This window comes from Patiria miniata, unplaced genomic scaffold (assembly GCF_015706575.1).
Source record: "Patiria miniata isolate m_02_andy unplaced genomic scaffold, ASM1570657v1 HiC_scaffold_7, whole genome shotgun sequence".
In the NCBI taxonomy this organism is placed as follows: domain Eukaryota; kingdom Metazoa; phylum Echinodermata; class Asteroidea; order Valvatida; family Asterinidae; genus Patiria; species Patiria miniata.
The window spans coordinates 40,815,120-40,839,948 of record NW_024037074.1 but is presented as its reverse complement, the minus strand read 5'-3'; the positions used below and the strand labels follow the sequence as shown (position 1 = coordinate 40,839,948).

At 40.5% G+C, this 24,829-nt stretch overlaps 1 protein-coding gene across 3 annotated transcripts; it reads right to left on the bottom strand.

The window, feature by feature from the left end:
- Positions 1–5,372: 5,372 nt before the first annotated feature.
- Positions 5,373–21,590, bottom strand: LOC119744869 (uncharacterized protein YqhO-like). 3 transcript variants are annotated; one of them, XM_038221052.1, is made up of 12 exons: positions 21,214–21,590; positions 13,632–13,779; positions 13,314–13,450; positions 12,744–12,879; positions 11,690–11,785; positions 11,097–11,227; positions 10,558–10,664; positions 9,326–9,482; positions 8,797–8,901; positions 7,773–7,931; positions 7,426–7,521; positions 5,373–6,831 (listed from the first exon to the last, which is right to left on the bottom strand). In XM_038221052.1, exons 1-12 carry the CDS (start codon positions 21,442–21,444, stop codon positions 6,760–6,762), a joined length of 1,575 nt encoding a protein of 524 aa, XP_038076980.1. In that variant the 5' UTR covers positions 21,445–21,590; the 3' UTR covers positions 5,373–6,759. The 3 variants fall into 3 exon arrangements, with proteins under 3 accessions (XP_038076980.1, XP_038076981.1, XP_038076979.1); XM_038221053.1 differs by lacking the exon at positions 21,214–21,590 and adding an exon at positions 17,161–17,205; XM_038221051.1 differs by lacking the exon at positions 21,214–21,590 and adding an exon at positions 16,755–17,154.
- Positions 21,591–24,829: the final 3,239 nt, after the last annotated feature.

Here is a 24,829-nt window from a genome sequence, read left to right as displayed (position 1 = left end):
CGAAGACGACATTAAATCACTCCAACCAGGCCAAGGTAAGCCTAGTTCTCGCCGGGACATCGATGCTCGGTTACAGGCCAATGCCGACGGTATCCAGAAGTTATTGACTTCTGTTAATGCCATGCAACAAAAATGTTGGCATCAGCAGTTCATTCCCGTGACTTATCCGGCCGTGCGAAGCACGCCGGCCCCAGCAACTCCGCTGGTTGTCCACCCCAGTTTGAGGTCTCGGCTCAATACGACGAGGAGTTTGTAGACGAGCTACTAGCATCAGTCAGGAAGCTGTGGCATACGACCCAGCTCAATCTGAGTTTGATCTGACCAGTGTACTGGCGGATAACCAAGCCATTACAGCGCAAGCTGATTTTAACGTTTTTCCAAGTAAAGATATTTACAATGACAGTGAGGCTAAAGGCCCCGAGATATGTTTGGGATATTTTCTTTGGACAGTCTTAACAGCACAAAAGTATTTTCTAACCTTGGTTGGAAAGTTTAAATTTGACAGTTGCAATTGATTTTTGGCGAGCTGCGAAGCAGATGCGAGCCTATGTAATACCAATTTCCGTCCGTCTGTCCGGGCGCCCGTCCGGCCGTCCGTCCGTCCGTCCGTCCGTCTGGCCGTCCGGCCGGCCAGCCGCGTTCAGATAAAAATGTTGAAGTTTTTGGTTCTAGTTAACTTGGGGGAAAAAAATAAATGCAGTTGTCATGTATCATCTTTATAACTTCAGTTAGGTTCATATCATTGCAGTAAATGTTATGATTTTATTGAGGAATTTTAATTCAAGCCAGGCAATGTCAAAGTTTTTAATTGTTACATGTACATGTATACTGGTATAACATGTACGTGTGTGTATACCGGTATAACATGTACATGTACACTATGCATTTTGGGGATGTGCATGAGCTTCTGGTTTGATCTTTTAGTTTATGGGTTTGGAGTAGGGATGGGGTAGGGGAGGGTGGGGTGGGTTGGGGGATAGGGTTGGAGTTAGGGTTTGTGTGAGTAGGATGAGTAGGGGAGCTAGGATGGGTGGGGCGGGTTGGGTTGGGGTGGGGAGAGGGTTCGGAATACTGGGATTGGGTGGGGTGGGGATTTGTAGGGGTGGGGTGGCAACAGGTAGGGAGAGACAGGTAGGGGGAGACAGGTAGGGAGAGGATGGTCATGGATGTAGGGGTTGGGTTAGGAGGAGGTTGGGCAGGGGGCGGGATATAGGATCGGAGTAGGGGTTGGGTTGGGGATGTGTAGGGATGGGTAGGGATGGGTTGTTGTAAGGGTTGGATATGGGGAGGGGGCAGTATATAGGGATCAGAGTAGGGGTTGCATGGGGTCAGGTGGGGATGTATGGGTGGGGGAATGGGGTGGGCGGGATATTGGAATTCAAGTAAGGATTGGGATGGGGATGTGTAGGGTGGGTAAGGACAGATAAGGGAAGATAGGGTAGGTGGGTGTAGGGGGTTGGGGTAGGGGAGGGTACGGGTCAGTGGAGGGGGAAGGAGATAGGGATTGGAGTTTGGGTGGGGTTGGGATGTGTAGGTGATAGGGTGGGGATGGTTAGGGGAGGATGGAATGGGTGTGGGTAGGGGGTTGGGTGGGGAGGGGGAGGGGCGGGTTGGGGATGGGGTAAGGTTTTGGGATGGGGTAAGGTTTGGGGGAGGTGGTGATGGTGCTGTGTCTACATGTACATGTATACCCATTCTTGTTATGCATTTGTGGCGACTACACAAGAGTTTTCCCATGGTAATACAAGTATGCATGGGGACCAGAAGACACTGTTGGGGCTGCAAAAATCCACAACTGGGTCCTAATTACCCTAACAATGGAAAACTCCCCCATAATACAGTGACGGCTAACCTATATACATATGTATTTATTAGGTAATCTGTTAACTTTTTATGTTGACATTTAAAAACTGACCCCTACACCTAGGCACATCAACAAGAATCCTGATCCCCTTCCATCATGCCCATCCCCAACCCTACCTTCAGCCTCCCTTCCTGCCTTGGACAGCGAGCCATGGCGGCTTCGCCGTTCTAGTTTTTTAAGTGCTGTCATTCATTGTTCTATTTTGTAAAACATTTTTTTAAAGCTTTTTTGTTGCTGTTGTTTGCCTGAAAGGTACAAAAACGATCGATAAGACAAAACAAAACTGCATCATTTATTTTATTTCTAAAGACATTGCTCATGTGTTCCATTGGGACTAAACTTACATGCGGGGCTTGTAGACACTTTGCATAATATCATTTCCGTAATGAATATAATTATTCTAATTCAATAAAAAGTAAGACATAAAAAATAGATGAACATTTAGTAAATTTTCTGTTCTTTTGCGTGTACATGTATTTAAGGGACTGAAATATAAATGCGAGCATTTTGTACAAGAATATAGAAAATTGTTTCTTAAAATTCTCCGAAAATTAAATTCTCATTCCCTCACAGTTCCCTTAGTTTTCATAATAAATGTAGAGTTTTGTAGGCCCACTGAGTATGTACTACTATAGCAGTATATGTACTTCAGTGTGCAGGAGGCAGTGACCGTACACAATTTGTTACGTAACGGAATACCTAAGTCAGGCAGAATAAACAACTATCCGTTTCTTAACCATCCTACATGAACAGCCATGGGACACCTGTTACATTTTTGGTACCATGCCCTATGTTCCATGCACCTTATTACCATAACGGTTGGTAAAGCTGGCTCTCCCACAGGTTTGAACACACACTAAAAGTGTGTGTTCTTGAAACCATAGATAAAGCATGGAGAAAGCAAATACCCCAGTAGTATAATTTAGGCCAATCCGTTCCTATTACATTGTCCTTTGCCAAGTGATAGTTCATTGCCCTTTAATGATTGGCCGACCAACCCCACAGTTACATGTATGCACATTTTCACCCGTTATTCTGCCCCATTCCATGGACCATGCTTCATTTTAATAAGACCAATTAGTTTCCATACCGGCAGCAAGGAGTGTAGCTGTGCATTATGTTTCCCACAAGTTTGTGTATGATTTATCTGCCGACGCCATTGAACTTTTTCTTGACAATTTGCTACTTTAATTACTAATAAATAGTCCGCGTTTTGTCCTTCAGATTCTGGTTCCCTTGTTAATTTTTTTGCGAGTTCCCTCATTGGTTGTCCTTTTTAATTCAATATTTTTCAACTTTTTCTTTTAGATTTTATATTATTTGTGAGTGGTCCATTTTTCTTGGTTACAGTAACTTTTACTGCCTACTTCGAGTTCGAGCAACAAGCCGGTAGCAATAGCAAACTAATCTGATCGTACCACACAAGCTAAATATTTTTTTTTGGTTTTTCTGCTTCCATCCGGCATAAAGTTCAGACAGTAAAATTTCATGTGCATTAAGAAATCAGAGTACTATTCCATGCACATTATGGAACACCTTCAACCATCCTTGCTCTATGCATAGAGCAACTTGCTCTATGGTCTATGCCTCAACCATATTAAAAAATATGCATCTTGAAAATGGCAGTGCTCTGATAATCAAATTATCGCCCATGGTCCCAGCTTGGGTCAAAGCAGTTTGACATGGAATGTACAGAGAAGTACACTACTTGAGTCAATCTGTTTATACAATACAGGAAACAGCCGTCGAGTAAGTACATGAAATAGGCAACACTTATAAAATGCTGAGCCCATAGACCCACAGACCACAGATTAATGTCAACAATGCAACTGATCTCTTGTTATCTATCAGAAGTTGCAACGGATAGGCGGAAAGCGCTAATAACCCCAAAGTTGGTCTGGTAATGAACGTTCCCCCCCCCAGATTTTTGAACTCGTGTCTCATTTACAGGGCCCTATTATGTACTACAATGTATCTATTGCTTAAAAAATATTGGTTAAAGTGGTCAGAAATTGCCTCAGATCGCACCACAGAGCATTTAGAATCCAAGTGTTTTCAGGGCCCTTAAGCGGACCCCGAACCCTATGCCTTTAGCTGAGAAAACCTCGAAAATTATGTTTAAATTATTATCTTTTGTTAAGAAAATTATTGGTTAAAGTGGTCAGAAATTGCCTCAGATCGCACCACAGAGCATTTAGAATCCACATTTTTTAGGGGCCCTTAAGCGGGCCCCAAACCCTATGCCTTTAGCTGAGAAAACCTCTAAAATTATGTTTAAATTATTACCTTTTGCAAAAAAAAAAATAACGTTGGTTAAAGTGGTCAGAAATTGCCTCAGATTACACCACAGAGCATCTAGAATCCAATTTTTTTTTCGGGCCCCTTAAGCGGGCTCCGAACCCCACGCCGTAAGGGCTTCGCACTTCGCGCTCGCATCAGTTCTGATCAAGGTATGTCCCTCCCCCAACTTTTGAGAAGCGATTGACGCTCCTGGCCCTGACGTTGACCTTTTCGCATCTTGTGAAAATCGAAAATTGAATCAGTATGTTTCATGGAAAAAAGATCCATATGCTCGGCTGTAGATGCGTTTACAATTTCATGGGGGAATTTATCTCCTTATATTTTCCCTCCATTTAGTTTGCTACCCAGAATCCAGGACAAGATTTCCAGGGACAGGACAGACTTATGTCTTGTAATAGCCCCCTTGTGGTTAACCCAAGCCTGGTTCCCTCAGCTACTCTCAATGTGTGTAGCACAACCAATCCAACTGCCACAGACCGCTCTGAACCAACCTCAGCAAATTCAACCTCTGAATCTAAGACGAACAAAATACTGGAAATTCAAGGCGAAAGATAAATTTACGTCGAGCGAGATTACCTCTTGGCAAAAAGAAGCAGATTGTTACGTACGCCACTGTTAATAAATTCACCGCGAGTGATTGTCAAAGTTGCGTTTCTATTGATAAATTGTCAACTTTGTCGTTATTTGAGCGAGGGGTGCTCAGTAGTTTTTGAGTTAGACACAAAGTATCGGGGGACTTTTTTTTGGTTGAGTGAATATCGGGTCTTCGGAAGCCCGTTGTTGTGTAACAAAAACACACATGCATGGAATCAAAGTTGACCAATCAACAGCTTAGTCCAGATTTCTGATCGAAATGACGTTACAGTTTCTAAAGTCGACTCCGACTGGCTGGCGCGCGGGGTCGCATTACATTGCATGTTAGGATATATCAGACGTTCGACCGTGGTTCTGCACACGTGAATGTCTGATCAGACTAGATTTATGACTGCAGAACGTAAAACTTACAATCGACAGTTGACAAATTGGGAAATTTACCAGCTGTGTGCACTGGACTTAATATGGTCAAGTTGACAAAAGTCTCCGCAATTTTTACACCAAAGGCCCATGATGTAACAACGAAAAACGTAACACCGTATACATGCTATAGTTGGTAGAATCTCGTTTTGTTTCAACCACTCTATAAAAAGTACGTACACATACACTGGTATTCCCGTCTCCTTTGAACAGTTTTTATTTATACATTTTGATCTCCAGCAGTAGAAGTAAGAATTACAATGTTATATGAATGTAAAGGTTTGCAATGTAAACTTCTAAAGTTGTTAACATTAATTATTTTTGCCAAACAAATGAGAATGTTATGGAATTTGGGTATTCAAAATACATTCAAAATTCTGCAAAATGCTACCTGATGGTGCTTGAATACAAAATTCGTGTGTCAGATGTTAAATGCTGAGAGTTCACGTGATTTTAAATACTGTGTTTTTCATGTACAGTATAATGTGTCGTGCTTCTGTTGTTCGTTTTGGCTAAGATTGATTGCTAGGCATGATATTGGACAGTCAAGTACAATATGAAAAAGGCGTCCTGCTGAACCCCAAAGTGTGAGGTCTATACAGTACAGAATGCTGAAAAATGGAGGAAATAGTAGTAAAAGCAGGGAGAAAGAAAAATAGGTAATCCTATCAAAATAAGAAAACTATCATGCCTGATTGTTGAGACTAAAACAAGAGGACTAGAAAAATAAACCCATCAAGCACAATGACATATTGTAACCATAATTATACAAGTAGATGAAAACTATACAACCAACTAGTAAAAATCCATCATCAGATACCCTTCCCAGTTTTCGGACACAAATAGTTTGCTATAGACTTTGGATGGTAAACCGTCTTCCAAAGTGATTACAAAAAACCTCTTAAGCTGTTGACAAATCAAATAGTCTTGATAAACTTGATAATTATGACATTATGCCAGTTATAATAAAGAAACCCACAAAAGCAAAGTTAAATTGATATAATTATAATCTATTCAAGACATTAAATCCAAGTACCTGCCCCGAGTGAGCACGGCACACAATATTCAATTTTACTTCACAACTTACTCTGAATATTTCTTGTAAAACGTCTGTACTGTAAATAAGACAAGTTTCATAAGAGAAATTAAAATTACATCTCGGGTGTTACAAATCCATGAAACCCACTATTGTTAGTATACCAATTTGAAAGTGCTTTAAATTTTACTGTCGATAAATCGTGATGATACAAGTAACTTTACTGAAAAACATAAACTATTACTGAATTGAAGGAGAATGCTTTACTCTGAAGGAATATCACCATAAACTTTACCTAACTTTGAAGGAAATTGAGTCCTTAAAAAACTAAATCGTTTCCTTAAAATTACACTGCGTAGGTCTTTAGACACGGGTGCACTCTTGTCAAAACCTAACGTACAAGATCAAGTTCACCACGCGTTTCATAGCCTCAATGATAATTGTCATCGTCCTCGTTTATAAGATACGTCCTAAAAACTAAACTGGTTAGCGTTTAATAATCTTGCATACCAAATCCGTCATGATTTTTTTTTTACCGTGCAGTTCATGTCTTGCGGACCATCTTTTTCTCAGCAATGAGTTCACGTAGAAAAGCTATGCAGCCAAGCTTGCCTTGCTGAGAAGGAAAAAATGGAACAAAACATTAAAATACTAGATGTCTGAGCCAAACAACGAAGAATCTTAACTTGGGTACTATGGCACAATAGGACTCCGTAGACGCTAATAACTATGAACATTCTGACAAAGTTGTACTAAATAACGTACTTCATTGAGATCCACATTTCCGCTATGGTAAGACAGGGGATACTTTATGAATTATTCGCCCTCAACAAAAGCCACCCAAGGTACATGGCTAGAAGAAGAATTAAAAGACGTTTAAACCTAATACTAAACCTTACCCTAACCCTAAGGAAAACTGAAGGTAGGAATTAACATTCCCCTTGAAACAGGACAAACCATAGGTTGGAGGGGAAACAAGCACCAGCCAGGCAAGGAATTCCAAAGAGATGCAGCATGTGGCAAAAAGCTATGGAAGTTCTCTTCAATATCTTGTAAGGAATCCGAGAGGCCAAAATATTCAGACTGACTCGACCGGTCAGTTGATACTCAAAGATAGTTCTTTTATTAACTTATTGTGATGGGTTTCATGTACATTTGACAAAACAACATTTTGCTTTACAGCTTGAAAACAAGCGCAGACGAGATTTACCTGAACCATATAATTCTGGTCTTGTTCCTCCATCTTGAAGTCCAGAGTATCCAGGTAACCGGTGTTAATGCCGATCGTACGATGCACGTCCGAGCCCTGTACAGGCAACGAGATGGCTTTCGTTAACTAGCTTTATCGTGGTTCGAAGTGGAAATTTAATTATGTCCACGAAGAAAAACACCACATAAAACCAAGTTACGTAAGTGGAAAGAGGAGACAATGTTCAGTACAAGGGCTTATACATAGTGTTGAACCTCCGAAAATAGAGATTAAGAACGAAGTGGAAGAAATTTTTTTTTTGAATCCTCAAAATTTTCTTTATATATAAAACTGTAGATCAGTATTACCTGAACGAAGACTCTCTTCATATTGAGCAGCAAGGTCTCCAGAATACTGCCGAAGTAGCTGCCAAGACCAGTGATTTCCTGGCGGCTGTAGCCCCGGAAATGATCCATAATCTCCAAGCCTTTGCTCTCCCCAAACGCCATCAGTTCCTGTACAGTTAACTTCAAGAAAAAAATCCAAAATTTACATTAGATTCATGACCTTAAATGAAAACACTCCTTATTTTCAAACGTCAGCCAATTGTTGACTTTCATCCACTGAACATACAGGGTGAACCCCCCCCCCCCCAAAAAAAAAAACCAACAACAACATCAACATGTTTTGGGTATCAGATTAAAACTGAGAGATTTTTCATTTAAATACTGAAACAATCATGAACACAGCACTGTGGATTGCTGAGAAAATGTCAATTTTGTAAAAGTAGTCATTTTCCATCCTGTATAACAAAAACTACAACAGTAAGGGATCTTCACTGTACTGCAGGTTTGTGCATATCCTAATCCTTACAATCAACACGGCACATGATATGTCAAGAGTACAAATGAATTTGATGCAAACACCTTTTATTTTCCACCTGAACAGGTACCTCATCCTTTATAGTCCTATTTTGAACCTTTTCAGCGACATCAATACGTCAAAATATTAAAGACATTGCACAAATGAAGGATAGTTGCACAGTAGGCTTGCCGTAAAATGCTTCACTGTTTGAAGTATTTGTGTACAAGATTAAAAATGACTACTTTTACATAATTGGCAATTTCTCAGCAACCCAAATTGAATTTTCATGATTTGAAAGAAAGAGTTCTCAGCTTTAATCTGATACCCAAAACATAAAAATCTACTTATCCTTTTCTTTTAAAATGGCAAATGTTATAGGGCTGCATTTGTTGGGGTCACCCTCAATTGTCCTTAAACCGGACCGTCACACGCATGTGATTACAAGATTGCAAATTGTTTCCTACAAAACAAGAAGTGGCTTTCGCAGGCGTAAATAAAGCAACTTTGAAAAGGGTTCACAATTCTTACTTCGCCATCTTTTGACGTGTCCAGTCGTTTGAAAAATGCCTTTGCGTCACTGAAGTCTTGTCCAAATAGCTGCTTCTTGTCTTCGATTGTAAGCTCCGAGTTTGGCTGTGAAGGAGAGAAGTAAGCAAATGATGTTACACATCGTAACTGGGATTGCGACGTGTCGCAGTGCTTAGTAAAATCTGGTGCAGGTAATATTAAACAAATCATGCGATGAAACAAACAGTTTTTATTTGTCCCGTGACCCGACCTCGTTAAACATTTTCTTCTGAAAAGTGGTGTTATAATGAACGCAAATGTTACCATGGAATTACAATGACCTGTAAAAACTTCTTTACTGTCTGATTAAAATAAAGAAGTCGATCTTCTTAATTCCAAAAAAGTGATGAGGTGAATGAAGTCACGGACATGTTTGGGAAAGGAGAGAGAATCTAACCCCCAAAATGACCGTCTAGCGGGTCTCTTGTATTCAACGCCCACCCTTATAAGGTCATGCACTCAGACTGAATTCCGTGTTGAATAGCCATACCTTGTTCATGGCCATCTCGAATTCCTGCTCACTAATAGTCCCGCTGTGGTCGATGTCGCTGTCCCGAAGTACCTTGAGAAACTTGGAAAACGATGTCATCAGTGTTTGATGCTCGGTCCTCTTCTTCTGTATTCCCTCCATTGCCTCTTTCCGGGCTCTGTATACCATAAGATAATTAATTTTGCACATTGATCTGTCAATTGTGAAACTATTTATCTGTTTATCTTGGCTTGAAAAGAATTTGTCGATGAGACTATAGGCAGCATTATCTAGAATAGACTTTTTAATTCAACAGATTAATCCCAGTTTGCCCTGTAACAATTGAACAATGTTGGTCACAAAATATATTTATAGAGCAAGGATGGAATGAATCGTCTAGAACCTTGCTTTAAGGAGGCAGGAATCGGGTGCAGGTATTGGGTGAAAAAGAACTGAATCAAAAATTCAGAAATGGCATTGAAATACATGTAACTAATTTATTGTACATGTACAACCATTAGGACCATTTCGAGCGATTCACAATGCAGTGCGCCACCAAGAGTTTCAAGTTTACGGTCGACAAAGCATGATCCATTTGAATGAGTGTCAGTAGACAACTTGAGCTAATTTTTGTATAGAAAACACCCATATTGATAAAAAAAAAATGGCAAACATATACTCAAATCATACGCTTACGAAACTACTGACCGGAAAAACGAACAATTTCAAATTTCCCGCGCTGCGAATTTCGACCATCTCCCACAATAAACTGGGAAATATGAGCTCTCCATGTGGCAAACTCTTGGTGGCGCACTAGTTTGTGGATCGCCCGAATTTGCCCGGGAAATGTTTGTTTCGTATACTTGTAAACCTTTGAAAGTCTGATGTGTTGGCTCATAAGAATGCTGGTTCACAAGAAACGTGTTCACAAGAAAGACTCTAAAAACTAGAAGAAAACCATGCACAATGAAACTGTGATTTGCACCATTGACCCGAGCTGAAGGAAGCCATTCAAGTCACGACAATTTGAGGTACACAAAGTACACCTGACGTTAGAATAACACATTTGGACACTAGGAATTATACAAAGATCGACTACAATAAACACAAGTGCCCATAATATGCATCTTCATCACGTATGGGCCATTGCAAAAAGCCAAGTTATAATATGTATTTACGTTTCGTTTATGACGAGACAAGGATGAGTTATTATGTTATATTATCGTTATACAAAAAATGAAAAGGGACTTTACTTGGCCAGATGGGTGTTAGGGAAGTCCGGCTTTTCAGACGATGTGATATGCTTCTCAAAACGTTTCATCAGGTCGTCCTTCATAATCTCCCTCTCATCGTTGGCATACTGAATGAGATCACACAAACATGGAAGTAAGAACTAGTCAAAGTGCTAGTGGCCATACATGGACCCAATATGCTGATACTGCTTACTATTCTTCACAAACAATGGAACTACATGTACCAAACTCTAGGTGTACTTCAGAGAGTTCCTAGATTCAAGAACAACTTAAGAGAAACGTATTAGCGGCATGGAAATTGTATAAGCGGCATTATCACATAACTGGACTTTTTTTCTGAAGAGAATGATGTACTGATTTTAGATTGTATGTAAGAGAGAGAGGCGATAAGGGTGTTTAGGCCTACTAGTAGCACAAGTGGTATCTATTAGCTCGGATTTTAAAAGGCCGAAATTTTAAAGTCAATGAGGGCTATAAATACATGCCGCGGAATTGCTGTTCATAATAACCATTGTCATCAAGTGCTTTCTGTTACTTACAAGTAGTATCCCCAACGTGTTCTCGTTCTTAGGAGAGAAGCGTTTGTTGGGGTCCCAGAGTTTGGGAAGTTGCTCAAATGGCTGAAGACGTTTCAGAAAGGAAGCATCGGGTTTCATGGACAAATACCAGCCTGAAGCAGAAAATGAAACAATTGAAAATGTAACAATTTATGTTTCTGTGATTATGAATACGTAGTTTACCCTATATCGATAATGCAAGCCCTATGGCTGAAACACAATTTCATTTACATAAGTGCACGTTCATCATGGGCGTCGCCAGGATTTTTCTTTACAGAAGGAGGCAGAGCTCTCAAAATCCTTGTACTATCTCAAGCATATTCTCAATTTATCATAATTATTTTCGAGGATGGGCTGGGGGGGGGGGGGATTTGTCCACCCACCCAATTGAAATGTATATACCAAAAATAATGACTCTAATAAATAAGCTGCGCAGGATATAGAAGTTTTACAAATGCGATATTATAAATTGTATAGGTAATTACAGCACATTTTGGTTCGAGGTTTCGCGAGTGAATATTGGGGTGCGGACACCATCACCACAAAAATAAAAAAGAAAGTAGTGATAGCATTACCGTCGTAGCAATGTATTGGATAGTTGCAGAGTAGTCCTCCATCTACGTAGTAGTCCTTTGTTTTCCCGCTCTTTACTTCCACAGGGCAAAAAAAGCCTGCAAAGACAAAACAAGTGTAACCGTTTGCTGCATGTTACATGCAAAAGTCATTACTCTAAAGTGTCGCACGAGGATTCCATGCGGGGTATTACATTAAACCCTCGTAAAAAGGCAATACTGACTCTTGTTTGATAGTTAAGGTCAATCCACACAAAATATTTTATCAACATGAACAATTTCGACTTCCAGTTACCTCATAAATTTACCTCACGATAGCCTTAGATGTAAATTTGTTCAAGAACAAAGATATCCTGACAGAAGCTGTGGCCGAGTTCGGGCGGTCTGTTCTTGACACGGGTATAATTATTGTTCTCGCGCTCGAACACGCACTCGGAACAGGATCACACACCACCATCCGTCGGGTTTTGCACGAAACAATATACCCGCGTCAAGAACAGACCGCCCCAACTCGGCCAGTGAGTATATTTCACCTTTCCCATAAAGGGAAGGTGAGTCCTACAAGGAGAGGTCATTTTTCATTGATCGAGATCGAGATATTTTGCAATTTCTTGTATGAACTCACTTACAACCAGGATGTTCTCATATTCTGTAGTGGTTCATACCAGGGCAAGGGAGAGACATTTTACTGCCAAATTGACTTTCCATTTCCCCTGATCAACCTTGCCCTTTGCGTAGACAATACAAAATCGGACCTACACGAGTTCTAGAGAATATCAGAGTTTTGAACTCAAGACTTATTACAACATTATAACTTATTACAACTTATTACAAGACTTATTACTGACCGTATACACTGAAGATGCTCATGCACGAACCTTGTATATGGACTAGATGGAAACTCTATAGATAATAAACGTTGTTGTAAAAACAAATCCAAAAGTGATTTTTTTGTGTTTAATTGCAGAAATCGGTTAATACAAAAACAAACTTCAGCTTGATTTTAAAGAATTAAAGATGACCTAATTTAGCCAAGACAATAGGCCTGCTGTTATACCTGGAATACAACCGGACATCCGAACTGCTTTTCTGATAGGAAGATCGGGTGTGGTTTTGACATGGCAATACGTGCAGTCCATGGTGTTCATGTTGGTCACGGTAATACAAAGCTCCGTTTTATTTAGCTGATACAACTGGTTGGGTTAAAAAAAAGTTCTGTTACCTCAAGATCTGTTCATAGTCGGGTGGTTTATGTGTGGAACAGTGCCCGACTATGGGTCATACAAAGCATATTTCATTTAGAAGGGGTGACACCTGAAATTGGTTTTGAGAGGGTATTTACAAAAGTCCAAAATGGCCACCGCGATGCATAAGTTATGCACATACTTTGCTATATGCTATGTTTTTTTGTAAAAAAAGGGCACTTGCTCAGAAAAAAAGTGGCACTTGTTCAGAAAAAAGGCACTTTTCAGAAAAATGGGCACTTGTTGTTGGGGGGGGGGGGGAGTCGCTCACTTGTTAAAAAAGGGTACTTTTTACAAAGGGGGGGGGTTAAACGCTTGTGAAATAAAGGTATTTGAATGGAAAAGGGCAGACCTTTGCACTTTCTCATGACCTTTGCACCCACCTCTTTAAATGTCAGGTCTGGTTTGTCCGTCTTAGCTTTGAGTTGCTCACCGAACCAGTCAGAGATCTTCTTGCCGGGATGCAAACCGTAGCTCATCAGCATGTTAGGAAGAAAGCTGAGTTTGCCAAATCTGGCATCTGGAATCAAACCACAAACCATCATTCTGTACATTCGCTCGTATTAACCGCCCAAGTGTCAAAGATGACGACAAAAATTAGCCCCCTCCTCCCCCAATCGCCGTCACCCCTCACCAGCCACCCTCCCCCTCCCCCACCCCCGGCTCTCCCCCGACAATGAAACTGGGTCCCGCCTACTCACCAAGGAAGACTTTGGTGATATCACCTCTCAGGAATGTCTCGATATCATACGAGTTATATCCAACAGACGCAAGTGCAGCAACCATTGAACCGGCACTGGCCCCAGCAAAACGTTTGATGTTTCCCCAGTAGCCAAGCTCCTCAAGGACCTGTGATACAAGGAGAAAATCTATTTTTAATGAGCAACTGTATTATGTCCATACTGCATTTTTAATATAAATATCCCAGACTCTGTAAGTTTTCCATTGCATGCAGGGACACATTTTCAATTTAGTTTGTCAAAGGATGAACATTTTTATAATTAACACAAGTCATAACCGAGTACAAACTTTGACTTGAGCGGCCCTCATAAAGAGCTTGCAAAGAGCGCCCTCACTTTAGACAGGTTTTGTTATCAAACTCAGCGAAAATGACAGTATAAAGCGTCTACTCACGCGTATCACAGAGGAGCAATGACCAGAGGGCGCTCTGTACAAGCTGGCCTATACGTATTTCCAGCAGTAAATAAAGCCGTCGAGTTTTGTACATAACCGTCAATATAATACTGGTGCCGTGTTCACTGCGACATCAGGTCCGATCTTATTCAACTTTAAAACATTTTGAAAAGCAACGAGTGTAACTGATCAGTACCGACGATTTTTTGGCCAAAATTTGGTATGGGTCTACTCCGGAAATTCTTTCGCGCACTTACATGTAGGCCCATTATACGATAACCGGCAAAGTTTTCCAAGTTACTTTACAATGATTGCGTTAACATTCAAATTCTACTTTTTAACGATCTTTTTCACTACAGTATTATCATTTCGTGATAAGCACATTTCGAGCCCAAAGGGATCGTTCTCTCAAAACTCTCCTCTTAAAAGAATTGTTCAGTTGTTGAATCTCGGGTTGGGAAAGGGGGGGGGGGGGGTTGTCGGCATAAGGCTCATACTTATTATTCAGACGGAAGGGGACGGTATCGCAACCAAACTCCGAAGCCCGTAATTGCATAACTCCCGTAAGCTCCGATTCCGTTTGCCAAGTCATGAAACAGAATCAAGATGAGAACAAAACACAGACTCTCATAAATAAGATTCGAATCTGATTCAATGAGCCGTCAATAAGCTGGGGTAGTGCTCTGTCATCCGTGCCCAGATAAATTGTAAGTCCGAGACAGGATTTTGTTTTATAAGAGACTTTCTACTGTGAAATTTCACAGTAGAGAGTTAAGCCTTTACATAACAAGTCCTGTATTATTATTTTGTTTTCTCTTTTGCCCTTTCCAGGCCTCTTATTATTCGCATATTCCTCCAACATTAAATATTAACAAAAGCATTACATGTACTTAGTGACACATTGAAATAATACTTTACAAACTTAAATCACAGAAGACAGTTCTCCAAGCATTCAAGATTCTTTTTAACTTGGTAACCTTACTGTCCCAATACAGCTCTCTCAACTTCTCTTGGTTTCTGCCGAAATCACTTAATAGGGTCCACTGGCCATTTGATACCGGCAAGATCACAATTATTACATGTATTACCTTTGCCTAGCCATAGACCTTCTGTTTTATTGAGGTTAATCTCTAAACCGGCCACCTTTTCATAAACACCAACTTCATTTAGTACATCCATGACGGAGTTAATTCTCTAACAAAGATGGTCGTGTCATCGGCATTTTGGGCGGTTTTAATTTCCGTTAGGTTACCATTTTGATCTATCTGGATACCTTTGATGTTTTCGTTAGCTTTAATCCACAGAGCCAAAATTTCTGCAATTATAAACAATAATGCTGATGGAGGACAGCCTTGTCTGATGCCTCTAGAAACAATGAAATAGTTTGACAACCAGCCATTTTGTGTGACACAACTCTCTATGTTACTAAATAAATCACAATATTCCCCTCATTTGACACTGACCAAACCCCTAGGTTGATGGCCTAACACAGTTCTGTTTTGTCTGTCGGCTCCCCCAATATCTGAGAACGGCGCAGTGTACATGCATCATCATAATTATGCTGGGTTTTTTTCCAGGGACTTGACTAACGTGATCTAACCTAATTCCAAATGTTTATCAGTCTCACGTAAATGTTTTCGAACATAATTGCAATGACGAAGGGCGGGATTCTTATATGAAGCGGCCGGCCAGGATAGATTTGAATAAAAAAGGCCGGGTTATTTTGACCATCTCACAGCCGGGGGGGGGGGGATTACGCCCCCTTAAGATCTCGGCCATGAGTGACGAAAAATTATGAAACTCAATATGCATAGAACTAGCCCCATAAATGTGGCCAATTTACTGGACTACCTCCGTAAATAAAGGCCACACTTCCACCATGTACAAAAACATGTAGGCTACAACAACATGTACAACTTAGTCAAATTGTGATTATCACATTTAGGCTTAGTTTGTAGTTAATTTTTACTTTAGAAGCATGCTTAACCAAATTTATAGGCTAATCAGAAAGTGCTGCCTTTTTCAGATGTCTATTTTTCGTGAAATTTCCAGATTCGTTTGCACACGTTTGCGTATCGACATGTTTTTGTACATGGTGGAAGTGTGGCCTTTATTTACGGAGGTAGTCCAGTAAATTGGCCACATTTATGGGGCTAGCATAGAACAACTTATGAGGTACATACCATAACAATTTAATGACTATATGTCAAAGGGTTTTGGAATTATAACTAATTAATTATTCATGCACAAAAACGGTAATTCTGCTTTGTGTACACTACGTATGGGGAAATTCACGTAATTTTTCTCGCTGCGCGGCCCGGCAATCCGTGGTTCGAATTATATGTTTTTGTTATCAAAAATGAGGGGGGGGGGGGGGGGTGTTGGATTCCGCCCCGGCCCTTTTAGGGCTAAGGCACTAGTTTGAAATCTACGATGGCAATTTGAACTGCCTTAAGCAATTTAAGAATACATGTACATGTACATTTAGAAACTTTAGAATTCCATTTATTATTATTGACCCCATTTTACTAGTAGTGTTAACACAAGTCAGCGGCTGTAAAAGGGGGTGTCTAACCCGCCCGACCCGCTACTGCACTTTTAAGGTAAAATATGGTGACAAAAATACGGTGTGAGGATTCTGAATTCTACCTGTTTATTTGTGCATTTAGTGTATGTGGCACTGTACTGACCCGAATGGTCCCCGTTGCCGCCAATCCCTTGTTGCCTCCGCCCTCAAACACGATGGTGTCGAAGCAGAAGTCATATCCCACAAATTCATCTTTCTGCCTAACTGTGAGAAGCTCCGATGAAGCAGCAACGGAAGAGTAAGCCACGGGAGACTTCAGCCGAGTCGGCGACTTGACACCAAGGGTCGACATGTCCCCTTGTCTTTGAACGGACGAGTGCCGTTTTGCTCCAGCGCTGATCGCGACTGTGTAGTTTGCGTGTGTGAACCTCGACCTATCACTTAATGTTATTTTATTATGAGTATTTTGTTCTGTGTAGAAAACATGAAAGGTATTGGGGAACTGTGTGCATAAATTCTTGTACGCGTTGATAGAGAAAGTTTTATACATTCTGCAGCGTTAAGCATTCCTTGATTAACGTGTTAGCCGCACATATCATGACGATAGCATCACCGTGGCCACTGACAAACGAAATGGCTGTGTTCTAGTTGCCCATACAACCACAAATTGCAGGCGAGAATTCCGAGTTGAACAGTTATGTTAACGCAAGCCAAGACACAATGAACACCATGAGCAAATATTCCAGAAATCGAAAGAGCGCCAACTTTACTTAGGCCTAACCGGTACAGCTGCGAACGGTTATATCCAGTCACGGACTCATTCAGATTATTCGGGCTTTACAAAGAGGCCTACGAATGTACACAATATATATGTTTCACTGTTTACTGTCTTTCTTTTTAAAGACCTAGTCCATCATTTGTAATTTGTGCGTTTTGTTCGTTTGAAGCAACAAAAGTGCTCAAAATCTACAGAAGGGTACTGAACAACTAACCTGATGAAGTTTCAGCTCAGCTTCAGCTGTATATTCCGAGAAACACAGCATTCTAGGATCTCAATTTCAAATCAAAAGTTGCTGAATCATGTTTTGAATTGGGCCTGAATTCAGCGTCCGAGACGCGTTCTCACTGAGCCGACTGCAGTTACACGATGTCGCGCACTGATCCGACGAGTTATAGCAACCGCTTGCGCGCGCTTCGCCGAATAACAAAACGAACTACAAATTTAAATTTTCCTACGGTGCGTCTTAAGAAGCACCGTTGGAAAGGCCTTCTTTCGTTGATTAATTCAAAATGACAGCTTGCCAGAATGAATAATTTCACAGGGAGTTTAGTCCCCTTATTATCTTTCAACCAAGTATGTTTTTCAACAATAATTACACCAGTTACTTTTCGGATAGCTGCAAATGATGGACTATAGCTTTAAGACACGATGTGCTTTTTCAATTCAACGCCCATCTCCCCATGAGACGAATTTCCCAACATTTAGACGAATCAGAATGCTAAATTCGTGAATTACCCTGGAAAATTTCACCTAAAACGATATGAAAACCACCACGCGTGTAAAAGACAAGCTGTAAAACGTATGCTTAACCCCACTCGTCTCATGCAGCTGCCGCAACTGGAACCTACCCCCCTCCCTACCCTTTCAGCCAGCCCCGACGCCACCCACTTAGTTTTCCTACTTTACGGCTAATTACCGTTACATTTACGAGCCGTCATTTTAGGAAACCTGTAAACTAACCGTAATTTTACGGGTTTTTTTTGTTGGCAACCCGTTTAACAGTGCTTCCAAGTGGTGTTTTTACCGTTATATCACGGGCAATTGTTTATCGTGTACTCTCTCTACCCAATACGATAACTGAACCTGCTAGAATTATTGATGATTTTTTTAGATCGCTGTTCTGGGATCCTTATTACAAATGTACCGGTATCAATGATCGCTTCCCAGTATTTAATGATTATTTTGTAAATTTTGGTGAAAATGTCGCAAGCAAGATGCTAACGCCTAACGTTTCTTTTGATTATTTTCTTCCCCGTGAGATGCTGTGATTTTTATGCCATTGGACACTGAGGACCTTTACAATTTCCATGAATGATGAAAGTATACTTTATGTATTCTACAGCTGGCGAAACGTGTCCTAATTTTTGCTGGATTATGTACTACTACATGTACTGTATGCTTCACCTTGAATTGGACTACTCAGCCATATGGTTGTTAACCGCAAAGTGTCGCCGTTGTTAGGCAAAACTAATCCGATTACGTACTTAGACGCTATAACGCAGCAGTGAAATTCATGCAACCCCAAAACATGGCATTTTGAACGTTGTGTTTCTCAGAAAATATACTCGGTATTATTGAAATGTTACATTCTAACTGAAGAAGAAATTCTAAACTAAATGTCAGTGAAAAAAATCGCCGTCATTGATGCCGAAACCTCAATACAAAGCTGACCTTCAAGTCTGGAAGAAATCGTTCGAAAACTTCCCCAAATGTATGTATTTATCCAAATTTCTAGGAATTTATCCCACTTGTTATTTCACGAAAAAATGAACACTCATATTATCTAAGTATAGTCCGAATTTCAGCTTAATCTGTTTCTGCGGAGGCTAGTGATACAACGTGAACAATCTCCATGGAAAATTTCGAAGAAAAAAAAATATTTTTTTGCCAACCCACTCAACCCATGTGCATTGTTCAGCAAAGCGCCGTCTAGGCGCTACGGCTGACCGATTTTGGCCCCGCACACAAATGATGATGACGGGCATATTAGCATATTCATTAGCGTCACTCGGCGTGACAGGGCGTGGGTCTCGGTATTGACCAATGAAAGCCGGCAAAAAAGGGTGATATTTATTAATTAACAACTTTTGAAGGAGGCGTCTATCCCATTGTTTACTGCACACCGGAATATTCGTGAGGCTTGAAAAGATTGATAGATATTGCGCACGCCAGTGTTACAATTTTCAAAATTGCACGTAGCGAGGCCTATTTTTCAGATTTCAACGAAAAGTAATGAACATATCACAACAACTTTTAGCACATACTTGGATCATTATAGGGGAAATAAATCCTGAAAGTTGCATGAAGATACGGTCTTCCAAACTGGAGAAATTAAGTTTCAAAGATTTCACCCGTCAACGTGACCATGTCTGCGTACATGTAGTTTCCTTCAAAATAAAGTGTTACGTAACCTTTAGAAATCGCCCTTCGCAACCATATGGCTGTACTACCCTGCGTGTTATCAGTTCGTACACACGCAAGACACCCTATTGTTGACAATCATTCGTCCATGAAAACAATAAGAAGCAATTGCTACATGTTGTCTAGTAAATGCTGAACAGTAAAGGAATTTTTTTTATTCATACGGAATCAAGCATTTGCTTAAGCGCTTGTCCTTAATGCTTGTACTCCAAAGTAAATGCTTCTTCCTAGCATTTACTAGTATTTATACATACGACCCAACAATTATTGTCAATACACTTCCTATTGAGAAGGCCTCCGTGTAATGGGCTGGGATTGTATTGGTTCAGTTTAATACTTGATTTTTTTAAACCAAATCCATCGCTTCAGGTATCTTTCCATATTGGCTCAGGGTTGGCAAGGTTAAACCTTTTTTGTTAAAAGTTTGATTTTTTTCTAACATTTCCACAGATTGCAAATTCGGGTTTAGAAAAATAGATCGACTGAAATGACGGTACGTACTTCTTGTTGAAAATAATATACTTAACGCGACAGAACATAAGAAAATGTCTGTAGGGGTACTTTTGAGACATGTCTAAAGCTTATGATACGGTTAACCATAATACTCTTATTCAAAAATGACGTCGGTGTTGGGCCCCTTCCTATTTATCATGTTCATCTATGACAATTGTTGTTCTTCAAGTGTCATATGTTGTTGTTTATTTGCTGATGACACTAGTTTACTCTACGATCATGATATGTATGCTGGGACACATGGAAGACGAGTGGGTTCATCTGAATAGGCCACGCAGTTGAAATAATAAATAAATAAAAAAATATGGACCTGAGATGTAATGGCTTTGTTTACAAGTCGGGAGTGCTTTTTAGGGCGAAACATGCGCGAAGGCACCCGCGCAATGGCACAAAAAAAGGGAACGATTTTTTTTTACAAGGGCAGTTGTTCAGAAAAAGGTCACTTGCTAACAAAAGAATGGCACGCTTTGTGAATATGGGGGGGGGGGGGGGGGGGAGTAAGTGATGGTGAAAAAAAGGCAACATGGAAAAGGGCAGTCTTTTCAATTATTGGGGGGGGGGGGTTGTTAAATACCCCTTAACCGCCCGCCCCCCCCCCCGGCTACGTCAAAAATTCCATAACGGGGCCTCCACTCGGAGCTCTTGCACAAAGTCTATGGGCCATGACGGAACATTTCAGCTATTATCACAGAATTTTTGCTCTCCTTAAACAGTGATTCTTCATCAGATTTACAATTATGGTACTTTTCAGGTCATATTCTGGAATATGAGTGGTGGCCCAGTATGGATTTTTTTCCTTGCGGGAACAAGGAATCACACTTGGTTGCAATAGTTCCAATGTCTCATCAACTGGGGATTTATACAAATGTGATCAAAAACGTAGGCACAACGTAAAACTCATACTGACCCGAATCGCCCCCGTTGCTGATAGGCCCTTGTTCCCTCCGCCCTCCAACACGATACCATCATAGGGGAAGTCATATCCTCCGAGTTCCTCCTTCTGTTCAGCCGTGAGAATCAGTGAGCCGGCGGCCGAGGAAGAAGCTTGAGAGACTGCCGCACTCATCCCGTCGGCACCATCACCTGTCTCGCCATCAGGTTGTTGGGAAATTTCCGCGTACTTTGAATTTGAGTTCATTATTGACAGCTTTAAATCGAATGCGAGAACAGTAAAATGCAACTAAGTGTCGAGAACTCACACGCACAATGCACTTCCCTGCACGCGTCCAGCCCGGTTGAACCTTTTAGGTTGCGGGTCAGACCATGGTCAGACGATGGGCCGCACCATCAAAAGCCACAGTGCTACCCTAGGCCCGTATTGTGCATGCTCGCTGTTCCGGAACAAAGATCAACTGTATTGAAACTACCTGCCAAGGTTTTTTTTTTGGGATTTTGTTGGCCTTGGGTGATATGAATGTGGCCTGTTTTCGAGTAGTATAATTGGGGCGTAAGTGGCGCCACCAACGTCAAAATAGGCCGTCCCCAAAAAGAAACCCCAATGTTTTTCTTCGGCCAAAAATTTTGGGCAAAATTTCTTGAAAAAAAGTTTAACTTTTAACAAATTTGTAAAAAAATAATTGTGAGCCCCACAAAACCAAATCCTGGGTGCGACACTGATGCCAAGATGCAAAACACACTATGACTTGCCTACCGCTGTCACTCACACGTTGGTCAAGCCCATGGAGCTAAAAAAATCAAACAAAAAAATTGACCCTTGAAAATTTTACTTTACTTTTACTTTATTTCATCCCAATGAATGTGTACTTTAATTAATAGAAATTATTGTGATTCATTATGGCTTTTAGAAAATAAAGATAAGTATAACACAGAAACTAGAAAGCACTCAGAGAGCGCAAACCTCCGCCAAGGCTAAACAATTCCCCGCCATATTGTCAGTAAACCCCAAAGAAATACAAATCAAGGACGTCTACAAAAAGGAAAACAACAAACTTTATTATTTCAGTATTCCAGTAATAATAAAATAAACCAACAAAAGCAAAGTTAAATTGATATAATTGTATAAATCCAATTACTATACCTCATACATATTCATGACCGAAAGCCGAATTCTCACTGGTCCATTCACCATCACGTGCCAGATGTTATTTTTGCTGTTTACCAAACGCGCGCGCGAATATTCATGCACAGGTTAAGTACGCATGCGTAGTAGACTGTCGCACGGGTTACCCGTGCGACGGTCTACTACGCATGCGCTTTACGAAGCAATCGTTGAACTGTCGCACGGGTGAAGCACATGTAACCTGGAAAATTGACACACTTGGGGATTCAACTCGACACAAAGAATTTAATACAAGACCAGGATCTAAGAACAAGTCGCGAACTATTTTATTAAGAAAAGGATTTTAAAATGAAACAAACTTGAGACCAAAAAAAAAACAAAGTTAAAACTACAAAACTGAGATAAAAAAAAACTAAAACCAAAACCAAAACAAACCTGATAAACCTAAACCTAATCCCTATAACAATAAACTATAACCAAAAGTAAACCAACTGAAACCAACACAGAGCGTCAAAATAATGGACCTTAAATGCACTCTGACTGAAACCAGGTGACTATAGCAGCTCAAAAACACACAGGGCAGGCGCTCCCAAGAAAAGGGGAAAGAGAGGAAATAACTCTTCTGTGCCGCTGGTCTGCTAAGTGAGGGGTCTGTGGTCTTACAGGGTGGCAGAGCACATGGTCTTATCAAAGGGGCTATTCAGTGTTCTAAGGGGTCATGTTACTGGGGAAGAGGGAAAAGTTAATCAGGGGTACACACTTCTATGAACGGGTAGGGGACATCTAATAAAAAAGGGGTGATTTATTCAGGGGTCTACTCCTATACTAAAGCACTACAAAAATACATTGAAAAACTACAAGTAAAACTTGGCCCTGCCACACACGCACGCGCGAACATCGCCCTATAGCTACACATGAAACGATGGTTGCCAAGTAAAAGATGATAAGCGTTTTCCCGAGCTGAGTGATGCCAAATTGGAGAATATTGTGGACAATTACAAAGATGTATGTGCTAAAAAAAAGTTGTCCACAAACAATTGTACTGACAACCGCAGTTACTGTATTGCAAACAAACTGACATTTTTGGAGTTTGAGCAATATTTTTCTTCTGGTGAGCTGGACAAGTTTCTCCGAAGATTATTTTTTGCGGATGCATACCGCGGGAAAAATCGGCAACTGAATATGTATGAGGTATAGTAAAACAAATATAACATGGTTTATTTCGGGTGGACAGTCGATATTAGCTCCCCTCGATATTGGAAGTTGACAAACTAGTTCCCGAGGCGAACTTCCAATACCTCGGGGAGAGAATACCGACTGTCCACCCTCAAACCATTTTATATTTGTATACTACATGCCCCGCTTTATAAGCACGGTATTCAATATTCAACTTTACTTCACAACAGTGGCGCACCCAGGATTTAGCTTGGGGGGGGGGGGGCTCACAATATTTTTTTTAGAAATTTGAATTTCCTTATAAAATGTTGCCAAAAATTTTTGGGCGCAGAAAAAAAAAGGGTTTTTTTGAATTTTTGGGGCGGATTATTTTGACGTTGGTGGCGCCATTTACACCCCTATTATACTACTCGAAAATAGGCCACATACATTATCACCACGGTCAAATCGTTGGACTAAAAAAACAAAAAAGTAACCCCCAAAAATATTTTAACAAATTTACATCCTGGGGGGGGGGGGGGGGGGGGGAGGGCTCAAGCCTCCCGTGAACCCCCCCCCCATTTTGTGCGCCACTGCTTCACCACTTACTCTGAATATTCCTTGTAAAACGTCTGTAAACAAGACAAGTTGTGTTACAACTGATAATGTAGTAACAATATCGGTCAATTTGTGATACATTATCGGTTGGTGATACGTTATCCGTTGGTTACTACATTATCAGTTGTAACACATGTGTCATCAGAGAAATTAAGATTACATCTCCAGTGTTATACATGTTTACAGAAAAAACTACAACTCCATGAAGCCCAATACCATTAGTATACCAATTTGAAAGTACATGTACTTTACATTTTACTGTCAATAAATCGTGATGATACAAATGACGTTACTGAAAAAACTATAATTATTGAATTTAAGCAGAATGCTTAACTTTGAAAGAATATCGCGGTAAACTTTTACCTAACTGCGAAAGAAATTGAGTCCTTAAAAACCAAAATCGTTTCCGTAAAATTACACTGCGTGGGACTTTATGTAGGAGCACTCTTGTCAAAACCTAACGTACAAGATCAAGTTCACCACGCGTTTCATAGCCTCTATGATAAGTGTCATCGTCCTCGCTTATAACTTAGCTCAGAGAAAAGCTAAACTGGTTGGCGTTTCAATAAGCTTTAACACAATAAGGTAGTATAATGTAGTAACCAACGGATAATGTATCACCGACCGATAATGTCACATAAATTAACCACTACTGTATCACTAACCGATAATGTAGCACAAAATTGACCGATAGTGTAGTAAAATGTACTACACTATCAGTCAATTGTTG